The sequence below is a fragment of the Anser anser genome (genome assembly GCF_964211835.1).
Source record: "Anser anser genome assembly, chromosome: 27".
Lineage (NCBI taxonomy): Eukaryota > Metazoa > Chordata > Aves > Anseriformes > Anatidae > Anser > Anser anser.
In genome coordinates, this window is record NC_139748.1 from 2,857,859 (window position 1) to 2,881,967 (window position 24,109).

The 24,109-nt window shown below is 52.9% G+C and overlaps 1 protein-coding gene across 1 annotated transcript; it reads right to left on the reverse strand.

Annotated features, from left to right (window-relative positions):
* Positions 1 to 187: 187 nt before the first annotated feature.
* On the reverse strand, positions 188 to 24,058 carry CR1 (complement C3b/C4b receptor 1 (Knops blood group)). The gene is made up of 44 exons (XM_083812481.1): positions 23,644 to 24,058; positions 22,056 to 22,238; positions 21,196 to 21,378; positions 20,882 to 21,061; positions 20,570 to 20,755; positions 19,866 to 20,048; positions 19,548 to 19,727; positions 19,238 to 19,420; positions 18,737 to 18,958; positions 18,245 to 18,436; positions 17,897 to 17,996; positions 17,468 to 17,553; positions 16,322 to 16,516; positions 15,786 to 15,968; positions 15,491 to 15,682; positions 15,213 to 15,312; positions 14,970 to 15,055; positions 14,235 to 14,429; positions 13,913 to 14,095; positions 13,526 to 13,705; positions 12,814 to 12,996; positions 12,381 to 12,563; positions 11,937 to 12,119; positions 11,245 to 11,436; positions 10,960 to 11,059; positions 10,317 to 10,408; positions 9,940 to 10,134; positions 9,490 to 9,672; positions 9,175 to 9,357; positions 8,640 to 8,831; positions 8,215 to 8,406; positions 7,852 to 7,951; positions 7,208 to 7,293; positions 6,402 to 6,581; positions 5,941 to 5,988; positions 5,595 to 5,777; positions 5,223 to 5,399; positions 4,522 to 4,704; positions 4,008 to 4,190; positions 2,658 to 2,837; positions 2,024 to 2,053; positions 1,785 to 1,860; positions 1,449 to 1,533; positions 188 to 669 (listed from the first exon to the last, which is right to left on the reverse strand). The coding sequence occupies exons 1-43, from the start codon at positions 23,714 to 23,716 to the stop codon at positions 1,452 to 1,454; spliced, it is 6,651 nt and encodes a 2,216-aa protein (XP_083668607.1). The 5' UTR covers positions 23,717 to 24,058; the 3' UTR covers positions 188 to 669; positions 1,449 to 1,451.
* Between the last annotated feature and the right edge of the window lie 51 nt (positions 24,059 to 24,109).

Below are 24,109 nucleotides of genomic sequence, written 5' to 3' on the forward strand. Positions count from 1 at the left end.
GCCCACAGGAAAGGCTTCAAAGCGTGCTCAGCGCTGACAAAGAAACTGAAAATAAGCGCTCCAGTGTGCGGATTTTTTTTTTTTCCCCCATGAAAAATATGCCGCGGGTGGGGCCGAAGAGAACACTAATAAGCCAAGATCTGTTGAGATGGGGGGGGCAAAAGGAGGGACAAAACCTAAAGCAGTTGTCCTATGTTCACGTTTTATTAGGTTAAGCGTTTGTAGAGGAACACCACGCGTGAGCGTTCCTGGAGTAAAATAGAGAGCAGCCTCTGCTGAGGCTGAGTAACCACGCTGCAGGCATGGGCACAGCTACCGCTAACAAAGGAAATCTTTGGGCCAACAAATCCTGACTGCACACGTGCAGGAATGCTTCTGTGGATCTTGCTTAGCTCAGGGTTTGCGAATAGAGAAGGAAATAATCTTCCTGAGATGCCGTGAGGGAGAGAAGTCCCTCTAATGAGCTTCTGTACTGTGCACAGCTTGAGCTTTGTTAGGCCCTTGGAGTGGTTAGTGGGAGCGGAAGGAGCGTGAGCTTCGGTTCTGTGGTAAAGTGCCTTTTTCCACGCAGAATTTCGGTCTTGACACGAGCAGTGCTTCTGTGCAACCTGCTGCTGCTTGAGGAAGAACGTCTCCAGTGCCTTATTAGAGGCAGCACAGGTCGCCAGTCTAGGAAGAAGACAACATAATGGTGTTAAAATTAGATTTTCCCTGGCTTTATACTAATGTCTAGAGATTATGTCATCACTTAGGAAGGGAGGAGGGCATACCCTTCTGGGTAATACTTTGTTTCAAAGAGGAAATCATCTCAAACCAGTCCTTACAAAAGGAAAAAAGAAAAAAAGAAAAAAAAAAGAAAGAAAGAAAGAAAGAAGACACCTAAGTACAGATGCCATTTTGTAGTCAAAATGATTAGTAGTAGTAGATGTAGTCAAAATGATAAGTAAAACTGGCATTGCAGTAAATGCAAAAACAAGCCAAAATAAATAAACAAAAAAGACAAAAGGCCCAGTTCAGAGTCCTTTCCTTATTCTAGTGCTGTTATGGCAGTTGCTTAGAGAGCAAACTTTCCTATAATTCTTACAAAGAAAAGCAAGTTTATGTAAGAAGTAAGGCATAGCTTGAAAGCCTGACCAATGAACACCATTTATTCAGATTACGGAAAAGGAAATGCACACATCAAGGACAGTGTCTGGAACATTATTTGGATTTAGTTCTCCAGATTTCAGGGGAAATTTAAGATACGTGTTACATGGTGTTAGCAAGAATAGCATGTTTAAAGAAACAGTACGTTTAAAACACTGTCTCTTTTATATATTCAGCAAAGGAAAGCATCTTACCAGAAGTCTGAGGGAAGAAAATTTTCTACTTGAATGATTATTCTGGGACAACTTAAATTTGCAACTGTAGCTGATATTGTATGTAATTAAAAAAAAAAAAAAACATACCTGCTATGCAAGACATGAGCATTTCTTTTCAGTTATCTGGTCCAGAGCGGTTTTGTAGTTGTAGTTTTCGTATGTATGATAAAAGCTACGTGAAGAAGAACAGGACACAGTAAACTAAGTCAGTTTGTAAAGACCACTCAGGTTCCCCCTAAGAAAGAGTCTTGGAAGTGAAACAACACAACCACACGATTCCAGGTTGATGTGCCTTGTACAGTTTGCAACTCTGAGCTCAAGACACAAAATTAAAAGATCCAGTCACACTCTGGAACGTACTTCAAGCATTTTTACTGCATAGGAGTCACACCTGGGCAAGAAAGATCCAGCAGACTGCCTTACCCTTTCTTCTGCTTAGAAATAATTTTCCAGATAATGCCTGCACCCAGGAGAAGCAGGACTGCCGCAGCTGCGACTCCTGAGAGGGAAGAGCACGTGTTATTTTCACTGTATGTTTTAAAACATATCAGCACAACAGACATAATAAGACATATCTTCAAGTACATAGAGGAAAATAGTGCCCCTGAGGCCTCAGTGAGAAGCTAAAGATCTGGCCACAAAAATGTTTCCGAGCTGCTTACCTAGGCCTACTGAACCAGACTTGCGTGAAGCTGAAGGGAAGAGAGAAACAAAAATCAGTAAACTATTCTAAAATAAAAGGCAGTGTATCTCAACTGTAGCTAATCACTTCATTAATATGGCTTTTGCTGCCAAGGCCTACAATACAGAATTTCATATAAAACATACAGTTATATACTTTTTTTCATACAGAAAGACATTTGCATGTTTAAAAGGGAGATCGACGATAATGATAATCTTACCCGGAAAAGAGGAGTCTCGAATTGTGCAGAAAGACTGAGGAACAGGGCCCTGCTACAAATGACTACTTACTGTTTTCTATTTCCCTGGTCAAATCAGATTTAAACAGACCTAAGAGGCCCTGGGAGCAGGTCACACAGACAGTTAGGGTAGAAGAATGACATTATTGTTAGAAATCATCTTTTTGTTGTTACGGGGGATCTAAAGCTCATGGAATTTACTTCTATCTCACCTGAAGGGTTCATCAACATACTGCAAAAAATGAATTGATTTAGACCTTGTCCAGTCTGCCTGACTAGTAGCCAAGCATTGCAATCTTTTAAGAATAGGACAAAGGCTGAATAAATTCACTTGCATTTTTCTGTTTATTCTCTGCCTCATTTACTTATCACTTACTTAGTTTACAGGCTGGCACAGGAGGGTCCCAGCTGAAGTCCTCTTGGCACTGAATCTGACTGATGCCTTCCAACATGTAACCATCATCACATTCAAGAGTAATGTTAGTCCCAAATCGATAAGTGTTTCCACTTGTGGCTTTCTTAACACCTTGAACTTCTGGGAATACACATCTGATCTCTGAAATTAGAAGTAAGGAAAAAAAAAAAAAAGGACATTAAATGAGAGGGAACATAAAATATTAGAAGTACAACTGGGGGTTGTTTAAGGCATTGTTCTCGAATTCTTTCTGAATAACTCTTACTCCTAAGTAAGAGCTGAGACCAGAGGGGTAACATCAACATGTAAATTTTGACCTCTGTTTTATGCCTTTCTTATTTTTACCACCATGCGTAATACTTACTAAGGACAATTCAAAACCATGAGAATGTCAAATGACAGGGAGAATTTTCCGTGAGTCTGCGTGCTCTAAATAGCCACTGACTTATTTACATAAGCATTTGGTTTGTTTCCTCCTTTTGTTAGCCAAGTGCGTTTCAATTGAGTCACTGTTGTGGTGCAACTCCACTGAGGAAGCACCCTGTGAATTTAGTCCAGTGAATGCCCATTTTTCCCGTGCAGGAACACCCACACTAGGAATCTTGTTACATTCATGAAATAGCTGATAGTCAAGGTCTGCCTGATGACCGACCTTCACAGTGTGCTGCACGGAAGTGCCAAGCCACAGGAATAGAAGCATTTTCCACAAAAGGAACGGAAAGGCTCGCATGTAATTTACAGGTAGTCCATCAGGGAAAATTCATCTGACATAATCACTTCCTTCTGTTCCTTCTAGTGGTAACGGGGAGTGAGAGACACAGAAAGGGAAGGGAAGGAAAGAAGCTTCTGCTTGTCAAAGGGAAAAAGCTCTTAAAGGAGGAAAGTTAATAAATAGCTCACTCACAGCAACAAGGGCAGAGAGGCAGAACATGCGAGAATTAAAACTGCCTTCCAGAATTGCCCCTTCTGCACTCATATCCTTCTGGCTATTAACACGAGCTGGTTCCCATCCTACTTCTCTATAACGATATCATACTCTTCCCAGTGATATCAAAAAGTGGACAAATTGACAATTGACATCACTAGCTCTGATGTGGAAGTGATTCCCAAGCGAAATAAGGGGGTGGAATTTGGTGTTGGCAACTGCAGAACATTTTACCACTTAGATTTTGGCCTGTGTATCTCTGAAGATTTAATTTCCCAAAGTAAAACATGTGTGTCAGCATGGCTACATGGCTCCTCAGCCCAGTTCTGGGGGATGTCTGCCACCAGAACCTCCAAGCAGCACGAGCAAACGAAGCGCGCACACACCTTCGCACCGAGGAGGCGGCTGGCTCCAGGTCCCTAGTGCCGTGCAGTTGATGAAAGCATTCCCAGTGAGCGAATAACCAGCGTTACAGCTGTAGGATACAGATGCTCCATAGGAAAAAGTGTCAGAAATGTTGCCTTTGAGCTTCCCATTGGTGATATTTGGAGGAAGAGAACACTTCACAGCTGGAAAGTCAGGGAGAGACAAATGATAGTGTTGAAATGAGAATCCTCATGGACTTCCAGAGAACAGCTAAGGCCCTGTACCTTTGCAGCCTTGTTTGTTTCCTTTGATTTTTTTTTTACCTAGCCCCAACAACTGATTTTGTAACCCTATAACTCCGCCAGGTTTAAATGCGTGTAAACTATCTTGTTCTTACAACCATTCAGTAGAAAAGGACTCAGATTTAGTCTTTATTTAGTCCTTTTTTTTATTATTTTCATCTTTAGACCTTTCCCTAAGGCATGCTATATATTAAATGTCCTTTCTTCTTAGTTCTCTGCAACAAAAACACACCTTGACAGACTGGAGAAGGATGGCTCCAGGCTCCAGACTCTGTACAATAAATGGATGCCATCCCAATGAGGGAGAAGCCGGGCTCACAGCTGTAGCTTACAGATGTTCCAGGAGCGAAAACCGCTTTTGCCAGGCCACTGTGCCACCCGTGGGGGATAGCAGGAGGCTTGGAACAGCGCTTTGCTGAAGAGAGGGAAGCACAGATTAAAACACAACTCGTACAGGCAAGAGGAGGGGCTCCAAGCACCCATGTGTGGCTGCACGCCCGTCACCTCACCACTGACACTAATGCACGGAGCCAGCCCTGCCCAGCCCCATGTGCTCACTTCACCCTGAAACATCTACAAAGCGTCGTGTCACACAAGTTTCTTCTTACACAGGGGAAGACTGCCCAGCATCATCTTCCCTGATGCATCAGATAGGTTCATGTGTATAATAGGAGTTGCCCACTTGTAAGACCACCTTACTGCAACATCCATACAGGTCCCTTACGTCTGGCAAAGCTGGCCTGAGCTCGCTTTTAAGGAGTTTGTTCTGAGAAACCGAGACACCAGATACTGCAGCGATAAGAATGGGAAAAATTAGGAACTTCAGATCTAAACACTAGATGCCAGGATTCCTCTCGGCCCCTAAACATCCTGCTGCATGCTACGAAGAGTGGCAGGGTCAGCAAGGAGAGGTGTCTGAGCACAGGCGCTTACCTCTGCTACAGGCAGGCAGCGGAGGATCCCACGTGCCCCCGGGCTGGCACTGGGACTTGTGAAGACCTCTGGGGACATTAACAGCATTGCACTCAATCGTAATGATGTCTCCAGGCAAGTAGAGAGACTCCAATCCGATCGCCTCTCCGTTCCCGACTCCTGGTCTCACACAGCCAGCTGCGGACAGGGAGGGCAGAAAGAAGCCTTTAGACCGTGAAGCTTGTGTGGGATAGGGATGGGCATTTGGCCACAGAGACCTCATTCTTTAGAGGGGGAATTTGCTGAATCATAGCAAGTCCTTACCCAAATGTCACTACATGCTTCGCATATTTAGCAAGGCGAGGAGAACCAGTGACACGCGCATGAACATACCTTCGCACCGAGGAAGGGGACGGCTCCAGACTCCGTTGGGCGTGCAGTGGACAGACTCGTTGCCAATAAGCACAAAACCAGGTTTGCAGTGGTAGTGTACGAGTGCTCCCACACCAAACGTGTCTGAGGAATGGCTGCTGTGCTCCCCGTTAGCAATGCCCGGAGGAGGCAGACACATTACCGCTGACAGAGGAGAGAGGAGGAAGGTGTGAAGGTGAATATAAATCATGAAAAAAGTGATAACAAAAGACTGAAAAAGTGCAATTACTCCTCTTCCCCTCAAAAAGCAGGACGCGGAGAAAAAAAGTTAGCATTTAGTAAATTTTGCCTTGCGTCATAGACCTACCTGGCCTCACTGTGGTGTCAGGACGATGATAGTGTTCTGCCACTCCATCTAGATGCAGCATTAGGAGTTGAAAACACACATTTGGTTGAACACATGCAATGCACAAATGCACCTTCATTTTCTATCATCTTTCCTTTATACTTGCAGCAAAAATCACTCCTCTCTGACAGTCAATGTCCTGCCATGTAGCTATCAAGTTTCTGACTTTGAGAAAAGGAAGAATAATAACATGGATTATGGGCTGCAACAAGCAGGGGGAGCAAAGCGGAAAAAACACTTACACTTAGAGCACCGCCCTCAACCTGGCACATCTCCTGTGTCAGAAGAGAGTCACAAATGAAAGCAACAATTGCTGGTTTTTCCTTAGAGCACTCAGAGCAAACAGGAAACATAAAAGCAAAATTGGCTTCAGCAGCAATCAGGAAGGATGTGCAATGTCAGTGGGTCAGCGTGATGCTCACCCCGCTCACAGACGGGCACGGGGGGGTGCCACCTCCTGTCGGCTGTGCACTGGGCAGTGTGGTGGCCTCGCAGGGTGAAACCTTCATGGCAGGTAAAGCTAACGGTGTCCTTGTACCTGTAGCGATTTTTATTAACAGATATCCTCCCGTTCTGGATCTGTGGGGCTGGACATACCACCTCTGAAAGAGAAATTCCGTATCTCAGAGAGGGAGCCGTATGCAGGCGTTAGTTGATTACCACATTATTGCATATTTAAACACAGTTTTGTGCCTGTAAGCAGAATAATGCAAACACATTCCAAGTAAATACATTGAATGGTGTAAAAATCCGTAAGCGCTGTCGGGCATTCTCATGGCTGTTTTACTACACCAAGCTCCTGCTTTCCAAAGCAACTGCACCCGAAGGAAGGACCACATCCTAACTGCAACGACCACCCCCTGTGAGACAGTCGTGTGGCTTGGATAGCAGTGCAGGACTTGGAAGGTCCCTGTTCAGTTTTACTCAGTGGCCCACTCTTCTGCAAGACACATTTCCTCCTTCATTTATTGTGTTTGTGAAACGAAGGGGACACGTCCCTAGAGGCATCTGACAACTCTTCGTTCTGCATAACTGCAAGATCAAAAGCTAGCATCTGGAAGATTTTTAGAAGAAACCAAACAAATATGCAAACAAAACAATCCTAGAGGAATATTACACTTAAGAGCTCTTATTCCTCAAGGCTCTATTTATTTTAAGGAAATGCCACTTTTTGATTCTAAGGACTTAATTTGACAATTCCGGGCCAGATCTGTCATGACCCACTTACTCTGACAAATGGGAAGATCGCCACTCCATGCAACATCTGCTCCAAAAAGCTCACATCGCCTCAGAGACAGCCCGACCAGTCGGTGCCTGGAGTCACACAGAAGGAAACACCAGCTGGCACCGGGGCACGCAGTCTGGACTTTGCGCTCCCTCTGTCACACTGCCCCCAGCGCTTCCTTCTGCAGCCTCCTGCTTCTGGTGGTCACCAAGGTGTCCCTCTTGGCTTGACACACCGGAATGAAGGACACCAAGCTCCTTCTTCCTGGACCCAAGAGGAACAGTGATGATCCCAAATGACTCTGGATTAGTTTGGTCAGGTGCCAAACCGGGGCTCGGACCCAAGGGATTCCTGAGCCTCCTTGCAACACGTGCTTGCCTGCACCCTCGGCTCCTGTCGGGTGGCCGTCTGCGAAGGCAGGCTGAAAATGGAGTCTGCAAAGCAGCAGGTTGAGCACAGACAGGGAAAAATAGGAGATGTTTCTCCCTTTCCTGAGCAGGCACCAGTGGCATAACTGCACCCAAAATACAGATCCTGGCTTGCTGTGGAGAATGGCACAAGCCGAGGAGCGTGCTGTGCCCCTTTGCTGTAAGTCACCCAACACCGAGCTCAGTAAATGAAGTCAGCAAAGGCAGCGCAGGACTCACCCTTCCTCACACGTGTGGTTCACAATGGACCCAAAGAGGAGATCTGTCAGAACAATAACTCTGCCATTCTTTGGTGCTTCTGGATAATGGCATTGTTTCCCTGGGAAAGAACAAGGCTAAGTTTAAACTCCTCTCTTGCGGTTTGGTAATGAGCTACGAGAAAATATCTTAAGGATCTGTCCACATTCAGACACCAGTAAAGAAAGGATTCTTATAAAAACCAAACCAAAACAATAGCTGCCCAAACTATGTGACTAGTGAAGCCATGTATGATTTTTTTTTTTTAAAGATTGCTTTTAGAGACCCAGAAATGCAATTGAGACAGTTTTCAGAGACCACCACCAAACGGATTGAGCTATTCACTTTTGCAGAACGCCCGCGCTTCAGACCACGTGTGGTTTCTGAGGCACGTCAGAGCTGGGGGTACTGTGGGGTGCCTCGAGTATCCCGGCCGGCAGGCGTATCGCACCGTCTTCCCGACGGGAAACGCGGTCTGGTTTCTGTACTCCTCAGTTAGCTCAGCAAAGCTGAGGCTTGGAGGTGCACCGCAGCCACCTGTTGGGAGAGGGAAGGCAAGGAAACTGGGATATGTCCATCAGCTACGTCAGGATCTTTTAGGATTTGTATTGAGTATGCATGGATAAAGGTTTGCAAGCAAAACTGAGAGCAAAAGGGAAGGACTAGACGATTCAGCGTTTCGGGAGGAGTGAGGGAAAGGGTCAGTCCCACGGGTTGATGGCAGAGGTTCCCAACCCTTACCCCAGCCCTTAGCTCCCCACCCTGTGTACCTGCACACTGAGGAGGAGGCAGGCTCCAGTTTCCAGACTCGGTGCAGTAAATCGATGCCTCCCCCAGGAGGCTGAAGCCAGGGTCACAGCTGTAGTTTACAACCATCCCAGGAATGAAAACTTCCACCTCCTGGCTGTTGTGACTGCCTCCTTCAACGTTTGGAGGTGAAGGACATTGCACTTCTAAAGAGACTGAAAAAGAGCATGAGTGGGTTAACACACAGCAAGGATTACACGCACAATGCCACCAAAGTGAGCACAGCATCCAGCACGTGCTGGAAGCAAGCTTGGATGCATGGGGGCCGCTGGATTTGCAGTCCCCCTGGCTCTGCAACTGGCAATTTGCTAACTCCGGGAGCAGACATGCAGGCAGTGCCCAGATTTGGAGCCTTTAAATCCGTGCCCGTTTGCTCCCCCATGCCCAAGAAATGCAGCTGCAGCCGCTGCCAGGAGCCCCTCTGCACAGGGCGCTTCTTGTCGAGCCCCCGCGATGGTCTCTGCCCTCTCACTGCCCACCACGGTGCTGTCAGCTCACCTTCACACTGCGGGTGCGGGGTGCTCCAGCTCGCGTTGTCTTTACAGTACAGGGTGGATTTTCCAACAAGAGAATAGCCGGGGTCACAGCTGTAATTGACGGACTTCCCAGGGATGAACACTTCCATGTCCTTGCCATCGTGCTGGCCATGGTTAATCACTGGTGGGGGGGGACACAGCTGCCCTGCAGGGAAAGAATTTTGATTTTTCTGTTTAGTTTTCCCCATTTATTACTTGAGAACAGAGTCCGTAAGTTTGATTAAGTTCTCCCCTAATCCCTTTGTATCACTGCCAGGTCCAGGAGTGAAAAGGGCACCTTGACACCGTGGGGCAGGGGCACTCCAAGCTCCGGCAGAGGTACAGTTAAGGTGTGCCTCTCCAACAAGAACATAGCCAGGATCACAGGTGTAGCTCACGGACGTGCCGCTGGTGAAAACTGCCAGGGCTTGGCCACTGTGTCTTCCGTTGGCAATGGCTGGAGGGGGAGAGCACTGCGAATCTGTGGGAAGAGGGCAAAGCCATACATCAGTACCGAGAAAGAGAAGGAAAAGGGAAAAATGTAAGGACTCAGTGCAGGGAAACATCAGAGCCGAGCCGTCAGCCTGCAAGAGGCGGGGATGCCTGGGCCGGGTGTCCCTTGGCTGCCCTCATTGCTGCAGCCCATCTGGGGGGCTCAGCCCGCTGGTCCCAGGCGCATGGAGGGGGGGACAGTTGTCCCCTGCGAGTGTCCCGTGTGAGTGCCATCCCCATGCCCCACACGCCCTACCTCCGCACCGCGGCGGCGGCCCGCTCCACTTGCCACGCTCCCCGTCCGCCGTGGTGCAGAAGATGGAGGCGGCTCCGACCAGCGCGTGGCCCGGCTCGCACGTGTAGGTGACCACGGCCGCGTAGGGGAAGGCGTCCATCGAGTGCCCGCTGTGTGTCCCGTGGGGGATGTCCGTGGGCGGGTCGCAGACAATACCTGCAGCACGCACAAGGTGGGTTTTAGCAGCGCCAGGTCTGCAGGACGCACGCTGCCGGGATGGAGTGGGCGAGGGTGAACCCGTCCCAGCGTCAAGCCAAGGAGAGCACCCATCTGAATCTCTTTGTGCTGTGTTTGGTTCCTCATCAGCCTCTGCTCCGCTCCCGCCGTGGCGCACTTACTCTGGCAGACGGGAAGGTCTCCGGTCCATCCCACGCGTGTCCCGGAGTCCAAAATCACGCAGTGCCGCTGGGAGGCTCCAACCAGCCGGTGCCTGGGGTTAAACCAAGGCACTCCTGTTACTACGGGACTGTCTCTGGAGGTGGCAGCTCCCACAGCCACCAAGTACGGCCTCACCGGCCATCGAATACTGCCACTTTATGGCTAGGAATGCCCACTTTGGTGGCCTCTGTTGTCAGCCAAAGCCTTCAAAACAAAGGCCCCTTTTATCCTCACATGCTCAGGTGGCTGTGCCCTCTAATTGGCACTTAAAATTTATTAACAAATCCCCTTCTCCACATTTCTGCTGCCAGTTGGACTAGCAATTAGACTAGAAATAGTCCATGGTGAAGACCAGAATTGCTTTAGCACAGAACTGCTTTACAGCGCCTGAAGGGCAGTGAGGTGCGCCCTGGTCACGGAGACCATTTCGGGTTTTGCTCAGCACCTGCAGCAGGTGACTTGGGTTCCTCCCCAGCACCACGCTGTGCAGATGCCACTGATGCTCTGCTCTCTAGGGAACATGCGCTCTGCCTGCCAGCTGCAGAGAGCAGAAGCGCTGCTGAGTCAACCTCAGATGGGCAGAGGAGCGTGGCTGGGACTCACCCTTCATCGCACGTGTAATTCACTGTTGACCCGAAGAAGAGGTCTGTTGTAACGATAACTCTGCCGTTTTCTGGTTCTCCTGGATGACTACACCTTCTCCCTAAACAGAACATGACCTGGTTTTAGGCTTCTTTAACTCAGTGTGGTAGGAAAAGAGGCACTAATGCTAGGAGCCTGACCAAGTTCCTAGGGGAGGGAACTGAAAGGGAGAAACCTCCACCGAGCTACAAGGCTTCAGCTGCCACACCACAGTTTAAACAAAACAGAAGCATCCACCGAACATACGTTTGCAAAACTTCTTGACTTCTGACCATGTCTGATTCTCAAGGCATGTAATAGCGGGGGTTATCTGCGGATGTTTAGCGTATCCTGGCCGGCAGCTGTACTTCACTGTTGACCCAACAGGAAACTCGGTCCAGTTCTTATACTCCTTGTTTAGCTCAGCAAACAATAACGGTGGTGGTGTCCCACATCCAGCTGCCAAGAAACAAAGTGGACATGAGAAATTAGTGCTGACTGTGAAATGCAGCTAAAGAGAAACAGGAACATTGGTAGGCAGTGCTACGATGCCCTGGGATATTAATATTGCTTGTATTCTGACATTTATCTACATCAATAACACGTGGCATGCAAGGACACACACACCCAATGTATGTGCTCTTATAAAAACCCTCAGTTTAGCCAGTTTGGGGTATTCACACTCCACACATCCCCAAAATGCAGCGGGATCGTTTGTGGGCCTTGGAACACAGGAATCTGCAGTCTCAGGTATGAGAGCACCATGACTGTCTCCTGGTGGGAACGCACGGGCTCTGGCAATGCCACCAGCTTATTCCCAATGCCACCAACGCCAGCACAGCACCTGGCGTGTGCCAGCAGCAAGCTTAGACCCGTGGGGGTCTCTGGGTGTGCAGTCCCCCCAAAACTCTCCTGGGTGCAGCTTGCCAGCCCCAGCAGCAGCCATGGTGGCCCTGTACCTGCGCAGCGTGGGTATGGGCGGCTCCAGCTCCCCGCGGCCGTGCACCAGATGGAGGAGGCCCCGAGCAGGGAGAAGCCGGGCTGGCAGCTGTAGTTCACGGCCATGCCGCTGGTGAAGTTGGCCCCGAGCTCCGCGCTGTGCGTGGCGTGGGCGATGACGGGCGGCGGCGGACAAGGCAGCGCTAGCGGAGAGAACGGGGTTGGAGAGGTTTTGCCCAGCGGAGGAGCACGCAAAAGACAGCAAAACACCTCCACATCTGGGGCAATGTGAGTGAGGCAGAAAGCACCAGCCCTGCATCACGGCCCCAGGCTGCCCCTTCTGATCCCCGGGTGCCCCTCTGCCCCCCGGGGCAATGCCCCTACCCCTTGGTTGCTCACAGGTGGGGGGTGCCCAGCCCCTGGCTCCCCGCGGTGCCAGGAGCGGCCGTGCCTGCCTCACTCACCTGGCTCACATCTGGGGACAGCGGGGACCCAGCGGCCGTCGGGATGGCACTTGGCCTCCTGGCTGCCCTGCATCGTGTAGCCCGGGCGGCAGCGGAAGGTGACGGTGGCCCCAGGAAGGTACTCAGCTTGCTGCCCTTCAGCCACTTCTCCATCCCGGATGCTGGGGCTCATGCAGGTGATGACTGGAAGCAAAGAGCAGCAAAGTGGGGGCTGTGGGAGCAGCTGCCAAGGCCAGGGCTTCCCCCGTTGTTTTTATGAGGTTGAAATTCAGGGAGAAGCCATGCAAAGAGGAGTGCGTGGGCTCGGAGCCTTTAAATCCCTGCCTGTTCACTCCCTGTGAGTGCAGCCCCTGCCTGCAGCCTCTCTGCTGTCTTGTCGGGATACCCTGACAGCCGCCCCCTCTCGCCGCGGGTCGCAGCATTCGCAGCTCACCTTCACACCGGGGGTAAGGGATGCTCCAGATTCCAGATGGCAAACAAGAAACGGTGGTTTTCCCCGTGAGGACGTAGCCTGGGTCACACTCATACTTCACCGATGTCCCGGGGATGAACACTGTCACATCCTTGCTACTGTGCCGGCCATTTTTGATAGTCGGAGGGGAAGGACACAACAGCACTATAAAGGGGAAAAAAACATCAAACCTAGTGAAAAGCAGGTTCCACAGCCACCCCCTGTGGAAAAAGACAGCATTTTAACTTCTTTGTTTCCCGTTACCTTTTCCCAAGTAGGTAGGGATGTCAATGCTGGAATATGTTTCAGCCCACACCTATCTTCCTGCATTCATTTTTTTTCTAGCTTACTGACATGAAGAATGGTCATTTCTCATATTTAGGCATTTGCAGTGGTTACATGGCACTAACATTTGGCACTAGCAGCTTGCTCTGGCCTTCCCATGGTTGTGAACAAGATGATAGAGCAGCCTGGCTCTCCCTTTCTGGATTCATTTAAGGAGGCAAAAGCCCTGCCTAACGATGACCTGCATGGGGATTATGAAGGTGGGAGGACAGATATTTGCATGCATTTCCTTTCCAGTCCCAGTGCGGGGCTCTTAGGATCCCTTTACCTCCAGTGTGAGGTGGTTGCACCCTGCCAGGATGGCTTCAGAAGAAATCACCCCCCCACCCACCACCCTGCTTACACTTACTCTTTTCACAGGTGGGGACAGGCGGGTGCCACTTGCCCCCAAACTGGCACCGAGACTCCTGAGAGCCTTTCAGGGCATAACCGAAATCGCATTCGAAGACAGCGATGGCCTCAAGCTTGTACACGGTCTCCAGCCCGGTTGTTCTCCCGTGCTCGATCTCTGGTCTTTTGCAGCCGATTGCTGGAAGAGAGGAGCACAATGTGCTGTTTGGAACATGAAGCCCAGCCGGGGCAGTACCTGCTGCCGAACCTTGCCATCACTGTCATGGGCATGGCAACGTTATTGATTCTTATTCTTTGGTCTGCAGTGATCAAACCAAGGCAAGAAGGGAGCGAGGACCCAGGGGAAAAGGCAGCCGACACAACCCAAACCCAAACCCAAACCCACCTTCGCAGCGCGGCCGGGGCCGGCTCCAGGTTCCCGCGGCGGTGCAGTTAATGGATGCGTTCCCGACGAGGGAGTAGCCATCCTTACAGGTGTACTGAACCGCCGAGCCTGCCAGGAAGGTGTCCGAGGGCTGACCGCTGTGCTGCCCGTTGGCGATGCCGGGAGGGGGAGGACACCTCACCTCTGTGGAGGGGAGAGAGATGAGAAATAAGGAAACCAGAACAAGCCAACCTTCAGAAACCAAAGGAGGAAGACAACGGACTCCTGTTGGCTCCCATTAATAAATCCCTGCCACGTTAGCTCCCTTCCTATCAGCGCCCACCTCCACAGCGTGGCGGTGGCCCACTCCACTCGCCGCGCTCCCCGTCCGCCGTGGTGCAGAAGATGGAGGCGGCTCCGGCCAGCGCGTGGCCCGGCTCGCACGTGTAGGTGACCACGGCCGCGTAGGGGAAGACGTCCATCGAGTGCCCGCTGTGTGTCCCGTGGGGGATGTCTGGGGGCGGGTCGCAGACGATACCTGCAGCACGCACAAGGTGGGTTTTAGCAGCGCCAGGTCTGCAGGACGCACGCTGCCGGGATGGAGTGGGCGAGGGTGAACCCGTCCCAGCGTCACGCTCTCCAGATAAGATGACCCAAACTGGCCTGAGACAAAGGCCCTCCGGGAAGGAAAACCTGTGCCCTCCTGTGAGTCACTTCCTCGCTGCCCATGGCTGGAGGTGGTGGGACTGATCTTACCTCCCTTTCCATAACCACTGCTGACACATGCAGACAGAGCCTGACCACACGTTCCTACATGTGACCAGTGAGAAACACAGGCTACAGGAACAGGGAGTTTAAAACATCAACATTTTTCCCAGGTTGGACCAAGATAAAAGACCTTTGGAAACATTTTCAAGAAATATTCAAAACACAAAGAAAAGAAAAATGAAATATTTTACACCTAGAGTGACCTGAGAAATCTTTTGCAATAAATTATTTGTCTTGAACGATTCACCTCTTTCTGCTGCAAGCACCAGGGCAAGCCACCCCCCAGGACCTTCTCTCGTGGCCTACTTACGCCGGCAGACGGGAGCAGCTCCGCTCCAGGAGACACGGGTGCCAGAGATCTCGCATGTCCTCTGAGACTGCCCCACCAGCATGTGCCTGAGGTCACACAGAAATATTATTTATTTATGTGAGTAACCTTCAGATTCCTTTACAACCCTTGTAAGTGGCGGCCGGGACATCTGATTTTGGAACCAGGTTCCATTTTGCCACTTAAAACCTGCTTTCCTCTTGCTTGGCTAGTTGCAAGGCTCACCCTTTTTCACACGTGTAATTCACTTTGGACCCGAGGAGGAGGTCAGTCAGGACAATGGCTCTGCCATTCTCCGGATCCTCGGGGTTCTCACACTGCATCCCTAGAAGGGAACACCACCACCCTCAGAGCTCTGCAGCTCACCGGCGTGGTGCGCGCAGATCCCCTGGGGATGCTCACACAGGCAGCAGGCTGCCCCAAACAAAGAAACCCGTAAAGCCAGAGGGCTTCACACCCAAGAAGCGTGAATTTCCAGCCAAGCCTGACACTGAAGGACGCACTTTTACAGAACTCCAGCGCCGCAGACCAGGTCTGATTCCCAAGGCACACGACCGTCGCCGACATCCCTGGGTGCACGCTGTAGCCGGGCCGGCATACGTACTCCACCGCCCTGCCCACGGGGAAGGCGCTCTGGTTCCTGAACGCCTCCTTCAGCTCAGCAAACACCAGCCGGGGGGGAGCACTGCAGCCAGCTGGGGGAGACACAAGCCAGCCCCTGGTCAAGGGTGTTTTGGGAAACGCGGGGCCGGGGGCGCGGGGTTGGGCTGGCACGCAGAGCGCTGCCCGGACACTTGCCCTGCTCGCAGGTTGGCACGGGTGGCTCCCAGGTGCTGTTCAGCTGGCACTGCACCACGCTGTGCCCACGCATGGTGTAGCCTGGCTCACACTCGAAGGTGATGGTGTCCTTGTACGTGTAGGTGACGCTGGGAGCCGACACTATTCGCCCATTCTGGATCTGCGGGACGGGACATCTCGCCTCTGGGAAGGAAGCGCAGGGCCTCAGAGCAGCACAGCTGTGCGGCCGCGAGCCACTTCCAGCTGTGATCACTTTTAAGACACTAGCCTGAAGATAACTTTCCTATAGATGCTGTACCACCCACCCAACAAGAGTTGTGGGGGAGATCCACCTGGACGGGGAGGCTGGGGATGCTGGAGGCAGCGGGCTGCTCCCACGGCCTCCTCCCTCCGCCTGCCCCGGAGCAGCAGCTCCTGCCCCAGCGGGCACCCAGGCACAGGCACAGTCGCCTTGAGGTCCCCTCATCATCCCGAACACGAAGCAGCGGGGCCGGGGGCTTGCACCCAAGCTCTCCCAGGCGCCCACCCACCCCTACCTCCGCACAGGGGGGGAGGCCCGCTCCACTCCCCGTTCATCCCATCCCTGGTGGTGCAGAAGATGGAGGCCTCTCCCTGCAGCGGGTAGCCGGGCTCGCAGCTGTAGGTGACCGACGTGCCGTAGTGGAATTCGTCCAGCAGCCGCCCCGTGTGCTTCCCGTGGGGAATGTTGGGCGGGGGCGCGCAGGGGATACCTGCAGCAGTGCGGAACGAGCCTGCTGAACGCTACTGCAGCACTGAGGTGCTCGAAGCCCCTCGTTCTGCGGGGCACAAACTCTTGTCCTACTGACAGAGTAACCACAATGATGTGGCCTCCCCAGTAAGACCTTGTAGACAGCCCATTTCCCTGAGCAGCTATTTCTATGACAGTCAGAAAGCACGCCAGTAAGACAAACTTCTCTTTAGAGGAAGCATCTACATGCTTTGTGCTTTATACCATTTAAGAAATAAAAAGAGAAAATTTCTTTTGTATCACCCACGTAAAATACTGGGTTTTCAGCTGCACACAATGCAAAGGCTCGTACAGGCAGTAATTTGCGTGTCACCTGTTAGGTTAATGTGTACCAGGAGAATCTGTAAAATGCTTTAAAATGCAGGTGCCAGTAAATGTTTCTTTTCTGTCCTCAGGAAACAGTCACCAACCTCTATGTAACCGGCAAAGACACGCTGAGCTCTAATTGCTGAGGTGTGCTGCGGCAGCGCTGGGCACAAATGAGCTGTCTGTGCATGCACTGAAAGGGAGAGCCCAAGGGGTGCTGGGATCCCATTGCTGGGTGATCCACAGCCCTCTGCGTCTCCTTACAGCAGTGACTTGGTCTCTCTGTGTCTAACATGAATCCCCCTGAGCTGAACATAATATTTTCCTTTCCTCTTACATCAGGGTTGTGATGTTAGTCAGAGACAGGGCACACAAGCACTACTGAGAAAGCTCCAGCTGAGACCTTGCTTTCTGTAATCCATTAAGCTCTGAGATCTTGTACCTTTTCCCAGAATATTTTCGTATGACATCAAAACCTCCTGATATTTTTCATGCCCTCAGAGCAGAGAAATTTCCCGTTAAAACTTTGATTGGAAAGATTTGGCAGCCCGTGCTGGGAACTATTTACCAGAGCCACGTAAAGCCCCCGGGGCCGTAAGCTACTTACGCTGGCAGGTGGGGATATCGCCGGTCCACGCGACACGTCCACCAGAGATCTCACAGCGCCTGCTGGACTGTCCGATTAACCTGTGCCTGGTGTTAGAAGGAGTTCATATTAATTCAGAGTTGCCTCAGTGGGAGCCGTTACCTCCTTCTCACCAGCACACAGCGCAGGCAGCCCTGCTGGCCGCAGAGCCCCGGCCCCCTGGGAGAAGTTTCCCCCCAGCTCAGCACCCTGTACCAATCCCACAGCATAAATGTGTACGCAGAAGGTAGGGAACACCCTACGTGCTCCCAGAGGTACAGAACTACGCAGTGGCTTCTGCACAGAACCCACGTTTTGGGAATGAATGAAAAGGAGGGGAAAAGGGAGACTTACCTAATGCATCTTTCCACGGCATTTTAAGGAGCAGCAGAACCAGGACTTAGCACTTACCCTTCTTCACAGCTGTAGACCACGGTCGACCCAAAGAAGAGATCCGCCAGGAAGGTAATCCTGCCGTTCTCGGGTTCCCCGGGATGGTTGCACTGCTTCCCTGCAGGAGACGGAAACTCGCTTTAGGATCTCTCTGCACCACGGCACTGCAGATACAACTACAACTCCAGCAATCTGCCCACATTTCCAATTACCCCCAAAACGGGTTTTGAACAGCATAAAGTTACATGGCTTTACTAGTCACATATTGTTGGAACACCAGGATAATGGTAAGGTTTTTGCAGCACAGACAGAACCTAGCACCTATTCCTTCTCGAACAACGGACACCAAATCAAGGAGCTATTCACTTTTACAGAACTCTAGTGCTTCTGACCACACTCCGCTCTGAAGGCATGTAATAGTAGGTGACAGTCCTGGGTGTTTAGCAAATCCAGGCCGACAAGTGTATTTCACAGTCTTCCCAACAGAAAAATCAATCTCATTCCTATGCTCCTCGTTTAGCTCAGCAAAGGGTAGCCTTGTAGGAGCACCACAACCACCTATTGGGAAAGAAAACAGATAGGAGAGTCAAGCAGGGCCGGCATGCCAGGTGCAAGCACACAAACAACACTGTTGTGAGGAAAGAGGTTTGGTTTGCCTTGAAAAATTCTTTATTTTGATTAATGTAGCCATTATTAAACGAAAACAATGTATTTTCCCAAAGGATTCCAGAGGATCAGGTTCCTGTTCCCAAAACAACCTTAAATCTCCTACTCTCCTACAGGATTTAGGCACATTTTGGAGGGGGGTTAAGGGATATCAAATAGCAGCATGCCCCTGGCGGCCCCGTCAGCGTTTACCTGAACGCTCGGGCCTGATCGGCAGCAGCTGGTGATGGTGCAGGTCGCAGAGGGGCGCGGGAGGGTCCCAGCTGCCGTCCTCCTGGCAGAGGATTTTAGCAGTACCTTGCAGGCTGTAACCGTCATGGCACTGAAACGTCACCATCTGCCCAGGTCCGTAGATAAATCCTTCACCATCAACTATCCATCCGTTCGGTATATCCGGCTTTATGCAGATTGTCACTGGAAAGGAAGATGCGCAGAAGTGATGTGCAAAAGGAGTAAAAAGAAGGAAAAAAAAACAAACAGACAGCTAATACTGCAACAGCAAAATCTGCGTGATATTTATATAAACTTCCCCATCCCCACCTTCACGACAGGAGGCCTTGACATTAATTTCTACCATGGGACATTTTACGTGGGATTATTTTTCTCTGAGGATTTGGTGGCAATGGCCGGGGCCTGCCCCGTGCCAGTGCCACACGGAGCTGGCCGCAGGACAAGGTGACCGTGCGGACGCACCTTCGCAGCGCGGGCTGGGCTGGCTCCAGTTCCCCGAGGCTTTGCAGACCACCTGAGCATTTCCAATGAGGTAGTAGCCAGGATCGCAGCTGTACATCACAGACATCCCCGTGGTAAAAAAAGTTTTGCCCTGCCCGTCGTGTTGTCCGTTGCTGATCTTCGGGGGCATGGGGCATGGTCGGACTGCAAGAGGGTGACAGCAAGTCCGGGTTAGTGGGAGGGCAGCGCAAAGGGGGAACGAGTGGCTGCAGGGTGAGGGGATGGGCGAAAGCCCCCATGAGACCAGCTCGGCACCCCTGCCCGCACTCACTTCTCTCGCAGGCCAGCACTGGTGGGTCCCAGGTGCCCCCCGGCTGGCACTGAGCCCACTGGGCGCCCTCTGTGGCATGGCCAGCATTGCAGTAGAAGCGCAGAATCTCCCCGGCTTCGTAGGTGCTCTCGTGCCCGTGCACCTTCCCGTTCCGCACCTCGGGTCTCTCGCAGCCGATTGCTGCAGGAACACGGACGTGGCCTTTACACATCAGTGCCTGGGCCGCATCCTGCACGCTCAGCACCCTCCCTTCCCTTCCCAGCGGTGCTGCGAGCCCTGCAGCTGCTCCTGCAGCACTGTAGGGATGCCCTGACCCACCTTGGCAGCGCGGCAGCGGCCGGCTCCACAGCCCGGCCTCCGAGCAGTTGATGGAGATGTTCCCGACCAGCGTGAAGCCGTCCTTGCAGCCGTAGTACACGGTCGTGCCCTGGGGAAACCTGTCCATGGTCCGGCCGCTGTGCAGCCCGTTGGCGATGTTCGGTGGACGGGTACACGTCACCTCTGCAGAGGGGTTGGAAAGGCTCATGGGGGGTGTGGAGGAGGGGGTGCTGGGGAGTTGGCACAGCTCAAACCAGCACGACATCCAACATGGGGAAGGTGCAGGTGGGGGGCAGAGGGCTGGTACCCCGGGTACTGCCCATCTCTTTCCTGGCAGCCCGCTGTGGCTGCTCTGCCTTTCCTCTGGCTTTTCTGGCCAAAAGGGGTGCTGACTGATTCAAGGAAGCCCAACCAGCCTCGCCTGAGGCTGTGCAGGAGCTGCTGCCTCTGCAGCCCCTCTGTGTGCATCGCACGCCGACCATAGGCCAGATGTCGGCATCACGCTTGGCCGTGGGCTTCAGAAAGACCTAGCTCTGAGTTCATGGTTGTAAGATCATTCTTTGCATATTATAAAACTGTATATATACATAACCAGGGGAGAGTTTAGTCCCTTACTGAAGGTCTCAGGACAATGGCCAGGGCCTGCCCCGTGCCAGTGCCACACGGAGCTGGCCACGGGACAAAGACACCGCGCACGGACGCACCTTCACAGCGCGGGCTGGGCTGGCTCCAGTTCCCCGAGGCTTTGCAAAATACATGCGAGATGTCCTCAGCGAGGTAGTAGCCGGGATCGCAGGTGTAGGTCACATACATCCCCATGGTAAATTCTGCTTTGCCTTGCCCATCGTGATTGCCATTGCTGATTTTCGGGGGCATGGGGCACGGTCGGACTGCAAGAGGGCGACAGCAAGTCCGGGTTAGTGGGAGAGCAGTGCGTGGGGGAATGAGCGGCTGCAGGGTGAGGGGATGGGCGAAAGCCCCCATGAGACCAGCTCAGCACCCCTGCCCACACTCACTTCTCTCGCAGGCCAGCACTGGTGGATCCCAGGTGCCCCCCGGCTGACACTGAGCCTCCTGAGCACCATCTGTGGCATGGCCAGCATCGCAGTCAAAGCGCAGAATCTCCCCGGCTTCGTAGGTGCTCGGGTGCTTGTGCACCTTCCCGTTCTGCACCTCAGGTCTCTCACAGCCGATTGCTGCAGGGAACATGGACGTGGTCTTTACACATCAGTGCCTGGGCCACATCCTGCACGCTCAGCACCCTCCCTTCCCAGCGGTGCCGCAAGCCCTGCAGCTGCTCCTGCAGCACTATAGGGACGCCCTGACCCACCTTGGCAGCGTGGCAGCGGCCGGCTCCACAGCCCGGCCTCCGAGCAGTTGATGGAGATGTTCCCGACCAGCGTGAAGCCGTCCTTGCAGCCGTAGTACACGATGTCTCCCTGAGTAAACTTGTCCGTGGTCTGGCCGCTGTGCAGCCCGTTGGCGATGTTTGGCGGCCTAGGACACGTCACCTCTGCAGGGAGGAGAAATTGCCCCGTAAGTCCACTGCTCCCCACTCTGCATGCTAGGACAGCTGGCCAGGGTAACATCCTGAATCCTGCTCAGTCTTTGCTCTGTTTGCTGGGCCAAAGTAGGAGTTAACCAAAATTAGAGCAACACCGAGATTACAATCCCATTGCGGCCAGAGGGAATTACTAATAATAGGGACACCCCCGAAAGGGGAACTCGCGGGCACACCACAGATTTGGTAGAAGATGAACATGAACACGGAAGCAGCAAGAAGAGTGGGAATCTGTGATTGCTTCCCGTTCCAGGAGGAAGAAGGAAACATCCCCGATGTGACTGTGAGCAGAAGCAGAGAAATCCCCCGGGGAGGCTGAAGGTGCCATTCCCCATGCCTGGCCCACGGCTCATTGGTGTGCCTGGGGGTTACAGCCTCTGGCCGCAGAGCATCACAGCCCCAGCATCAGCTTCTTTCCATCCCCCTGCGAGCCCAGGGCAGGCTGCAGCAGCCTCATTTCCCACCCTAGCTCCTCTCTCCCAGGCTGCTTCTCTCTGGAAACACCTTGCTTTGGGAAGAGCAGCAAGGACAGAGGCATCCTGGCCTTACTTTCTCATGAAAGAGAGAGCACACAGGAGGGAGCTTTCCCCCCACGGCCATCCCACTCGCACACCCACTGGGACACTTGCCCTTTTTGCACTCTGGCACAGGTGGGCTCCATCTGGAGTCAGCTTGGCAGGTGCTGGTGTGGGAGCCCTGCAAGGTGTAGCCTGGGTTGCACGTGAAGCTTACGCTGTCCCCAGCCCTGTAGACGTAGCGAGCAGCAGACATGCTCTTCCCATTCCGGATGTACGGGGGCGGGCATCGGATAACTGGAAAAGGGAGACAAGGAGCACGATGTTCAGACAAAGAGCACGGCGTTCAGCTGCACAGCCCTCGAGCCTTTCCTGCTTGCAACGGGTGCAGTGGCGCTGCCGTCCGCGCAGCCTGTTGAACCAAAACGGCAGGGAAGCCGCCTGGATCACGGAGCAAATATTTGCACTAGATATGGGCACGTGGAAAGAAGGTGAAATGCTTCTCACTGGTAATTCCCCCTGCATTGCTGAGCAGAGGACCACAGCCCCTTACCCCGAGCTGCTCCCCCGCACCCCACGCACTACAAGGTGTTAACTTAGCAATAAGTTTCCTTTTTTCCTTAAACCCTTTGAGGTTGCTGATGCTTGGCTCCAAGCCTGGCACTGAGCCACTTTGGCCAGCGAAGACGGGCGGGGAGCAGCCTTTGCTATCTGAGGATGCCCGAGAATAACAAACACGATCAAGGGCACCAGCAGGAACCCCCACACAGCACCAAAGCCCTTCTCAGGCCTTGTCGGGGGAGCCAGGTCACAACATCTACGCTTACAAGACGGGAAGGGGTAAACAAAGCCCCACTGCAGAGACAGAGCTGAGTTTCTGTGGGTTTTGGCTGTGCCGTCCCCGCCGAGGGGACGTGGGGCTGTCTGCCAGGCTGCACCCACCCCGCGGGCACCCAGCGCGCCGAGCAGCTCAGCCTTTGTTTGCCATTGCACTCCTCGCTTGCCCCATCCCAAGTCATTTCTATTTAACGTGGCAAGTTTCAGCTTGACAAATCCCAAACACGAGCTGTTATTACAACAGCCTCCTCGCCTAATTTCTATAAAACGCTTTGCTCATACCCTGCTTTACTCTGGCACTTCAAACGCGTAGATCAAGCCCTTATTCCAAGAAGCTGGGCGGGTTGTGGAGGACTTCCCGCAGCCTCTGGCATCCCCTTCCATCACCCCCATCTCCCCCCTCTCCGTCTTCCCCTGCCACTGAAGGGCACGGGGCAGCCTTGATGCCGCCCCACAGAACGTCCCCATCACTGCCAAGTCCCCATCCAGCATAACCTTACCTGAAGGGCCCAGGCACTCCAAGCCACGTGCCGACGGAGGTGCTGGTGCGCAGCTCCCTGCCTTCAGTGCAGGCTGACGAACAGCCCCCAGTGCCCCCCCCAGCCCCCCCCCCGTCCTCCCCCGTCTCACGCAGCCTAACACACACGGAGAACCAGAGCGAGGTTTGGGCTGGATGTTTTCTACCCCGTTTTACTTTATTTGAAAGCCCGGAGGCTCTGTGATGCTCAAGGTCTGGCGTGCCCACGTCCCCCTGGGACTGGCACAGAGCTGCCTGCACTGGGGAAAGCAAAAAGGGGCAGTGAGGAGGCAGAGGAGGGTCGCAGGAGGAAGGGCACAGAGGCACAGCCCTGTGAGTCTGCCTTACCTTGAGCCCCAGCTACGGCAGCCAGGAGCAGAGCGGAGCTGCCCAGGAGGCAGAGGGCGAAGGCGAGCACCATGCTCCGGTCCCGACTGCAGCTCCTGGGGGGCCGCGGGCTGATATGGGCACCCCAGTTCCCCCAGGCCTGCGGAAGGAGCCGCAGCTGCGGGGCTTCCCGGGGCCATGGGACAGGAACCCGTGGGCTCCCCGCACAGGACGGGCGCAGCCACCAGCCCCAGGGTGGTGCAGGTCCCACGCGCTTCTGCTGCTATTTTTGCTCCCACCCCCTCCTCCCCCATGCAGGGGAGGGTGGCCCCCTGGGACCCACTGCAGGGCCCAGGGCAGCTGTGACAGAGCACCCCGTGGAGCCATGAGCTGGATGAGGCCCTTGCAGAGCATCCTTGGTTATGGGAAGTGGCTTGGTGGGCTCTTCCCCAAACCCCCAGCAGCCCTTCCCAGGAACCAGCTGAGC

What these genes read in the sequence shown, in the direction of transcription:
- CR1 (XM_083812481.1), bottom strand. Translation starts at nt 23,716, where the DNA reads ATGGTGCTCGCCTTCGCCCTCTGCCTCCTGGGCAGCTCCGCTCTGCTC. An exon ending in GCCCCGGCCGCGCTGCGAAG is followed by an intron (nt 13,706 to 13,912) that starts GTGGGTTTGGGT and finishes CCTCTCTTCCAG; the next exon opens with CAATCGGCTGCAAAAGACCA. An exon ending in CCCGCACCCGCAGTGTGAAG is followed by an intron (nt 8,832 to 9,174) that starts GTGAGCTGACAG and finishes GCTCTTTTTCAG; the next exon opens with TCTCTTTAGAAGTGCAATGT.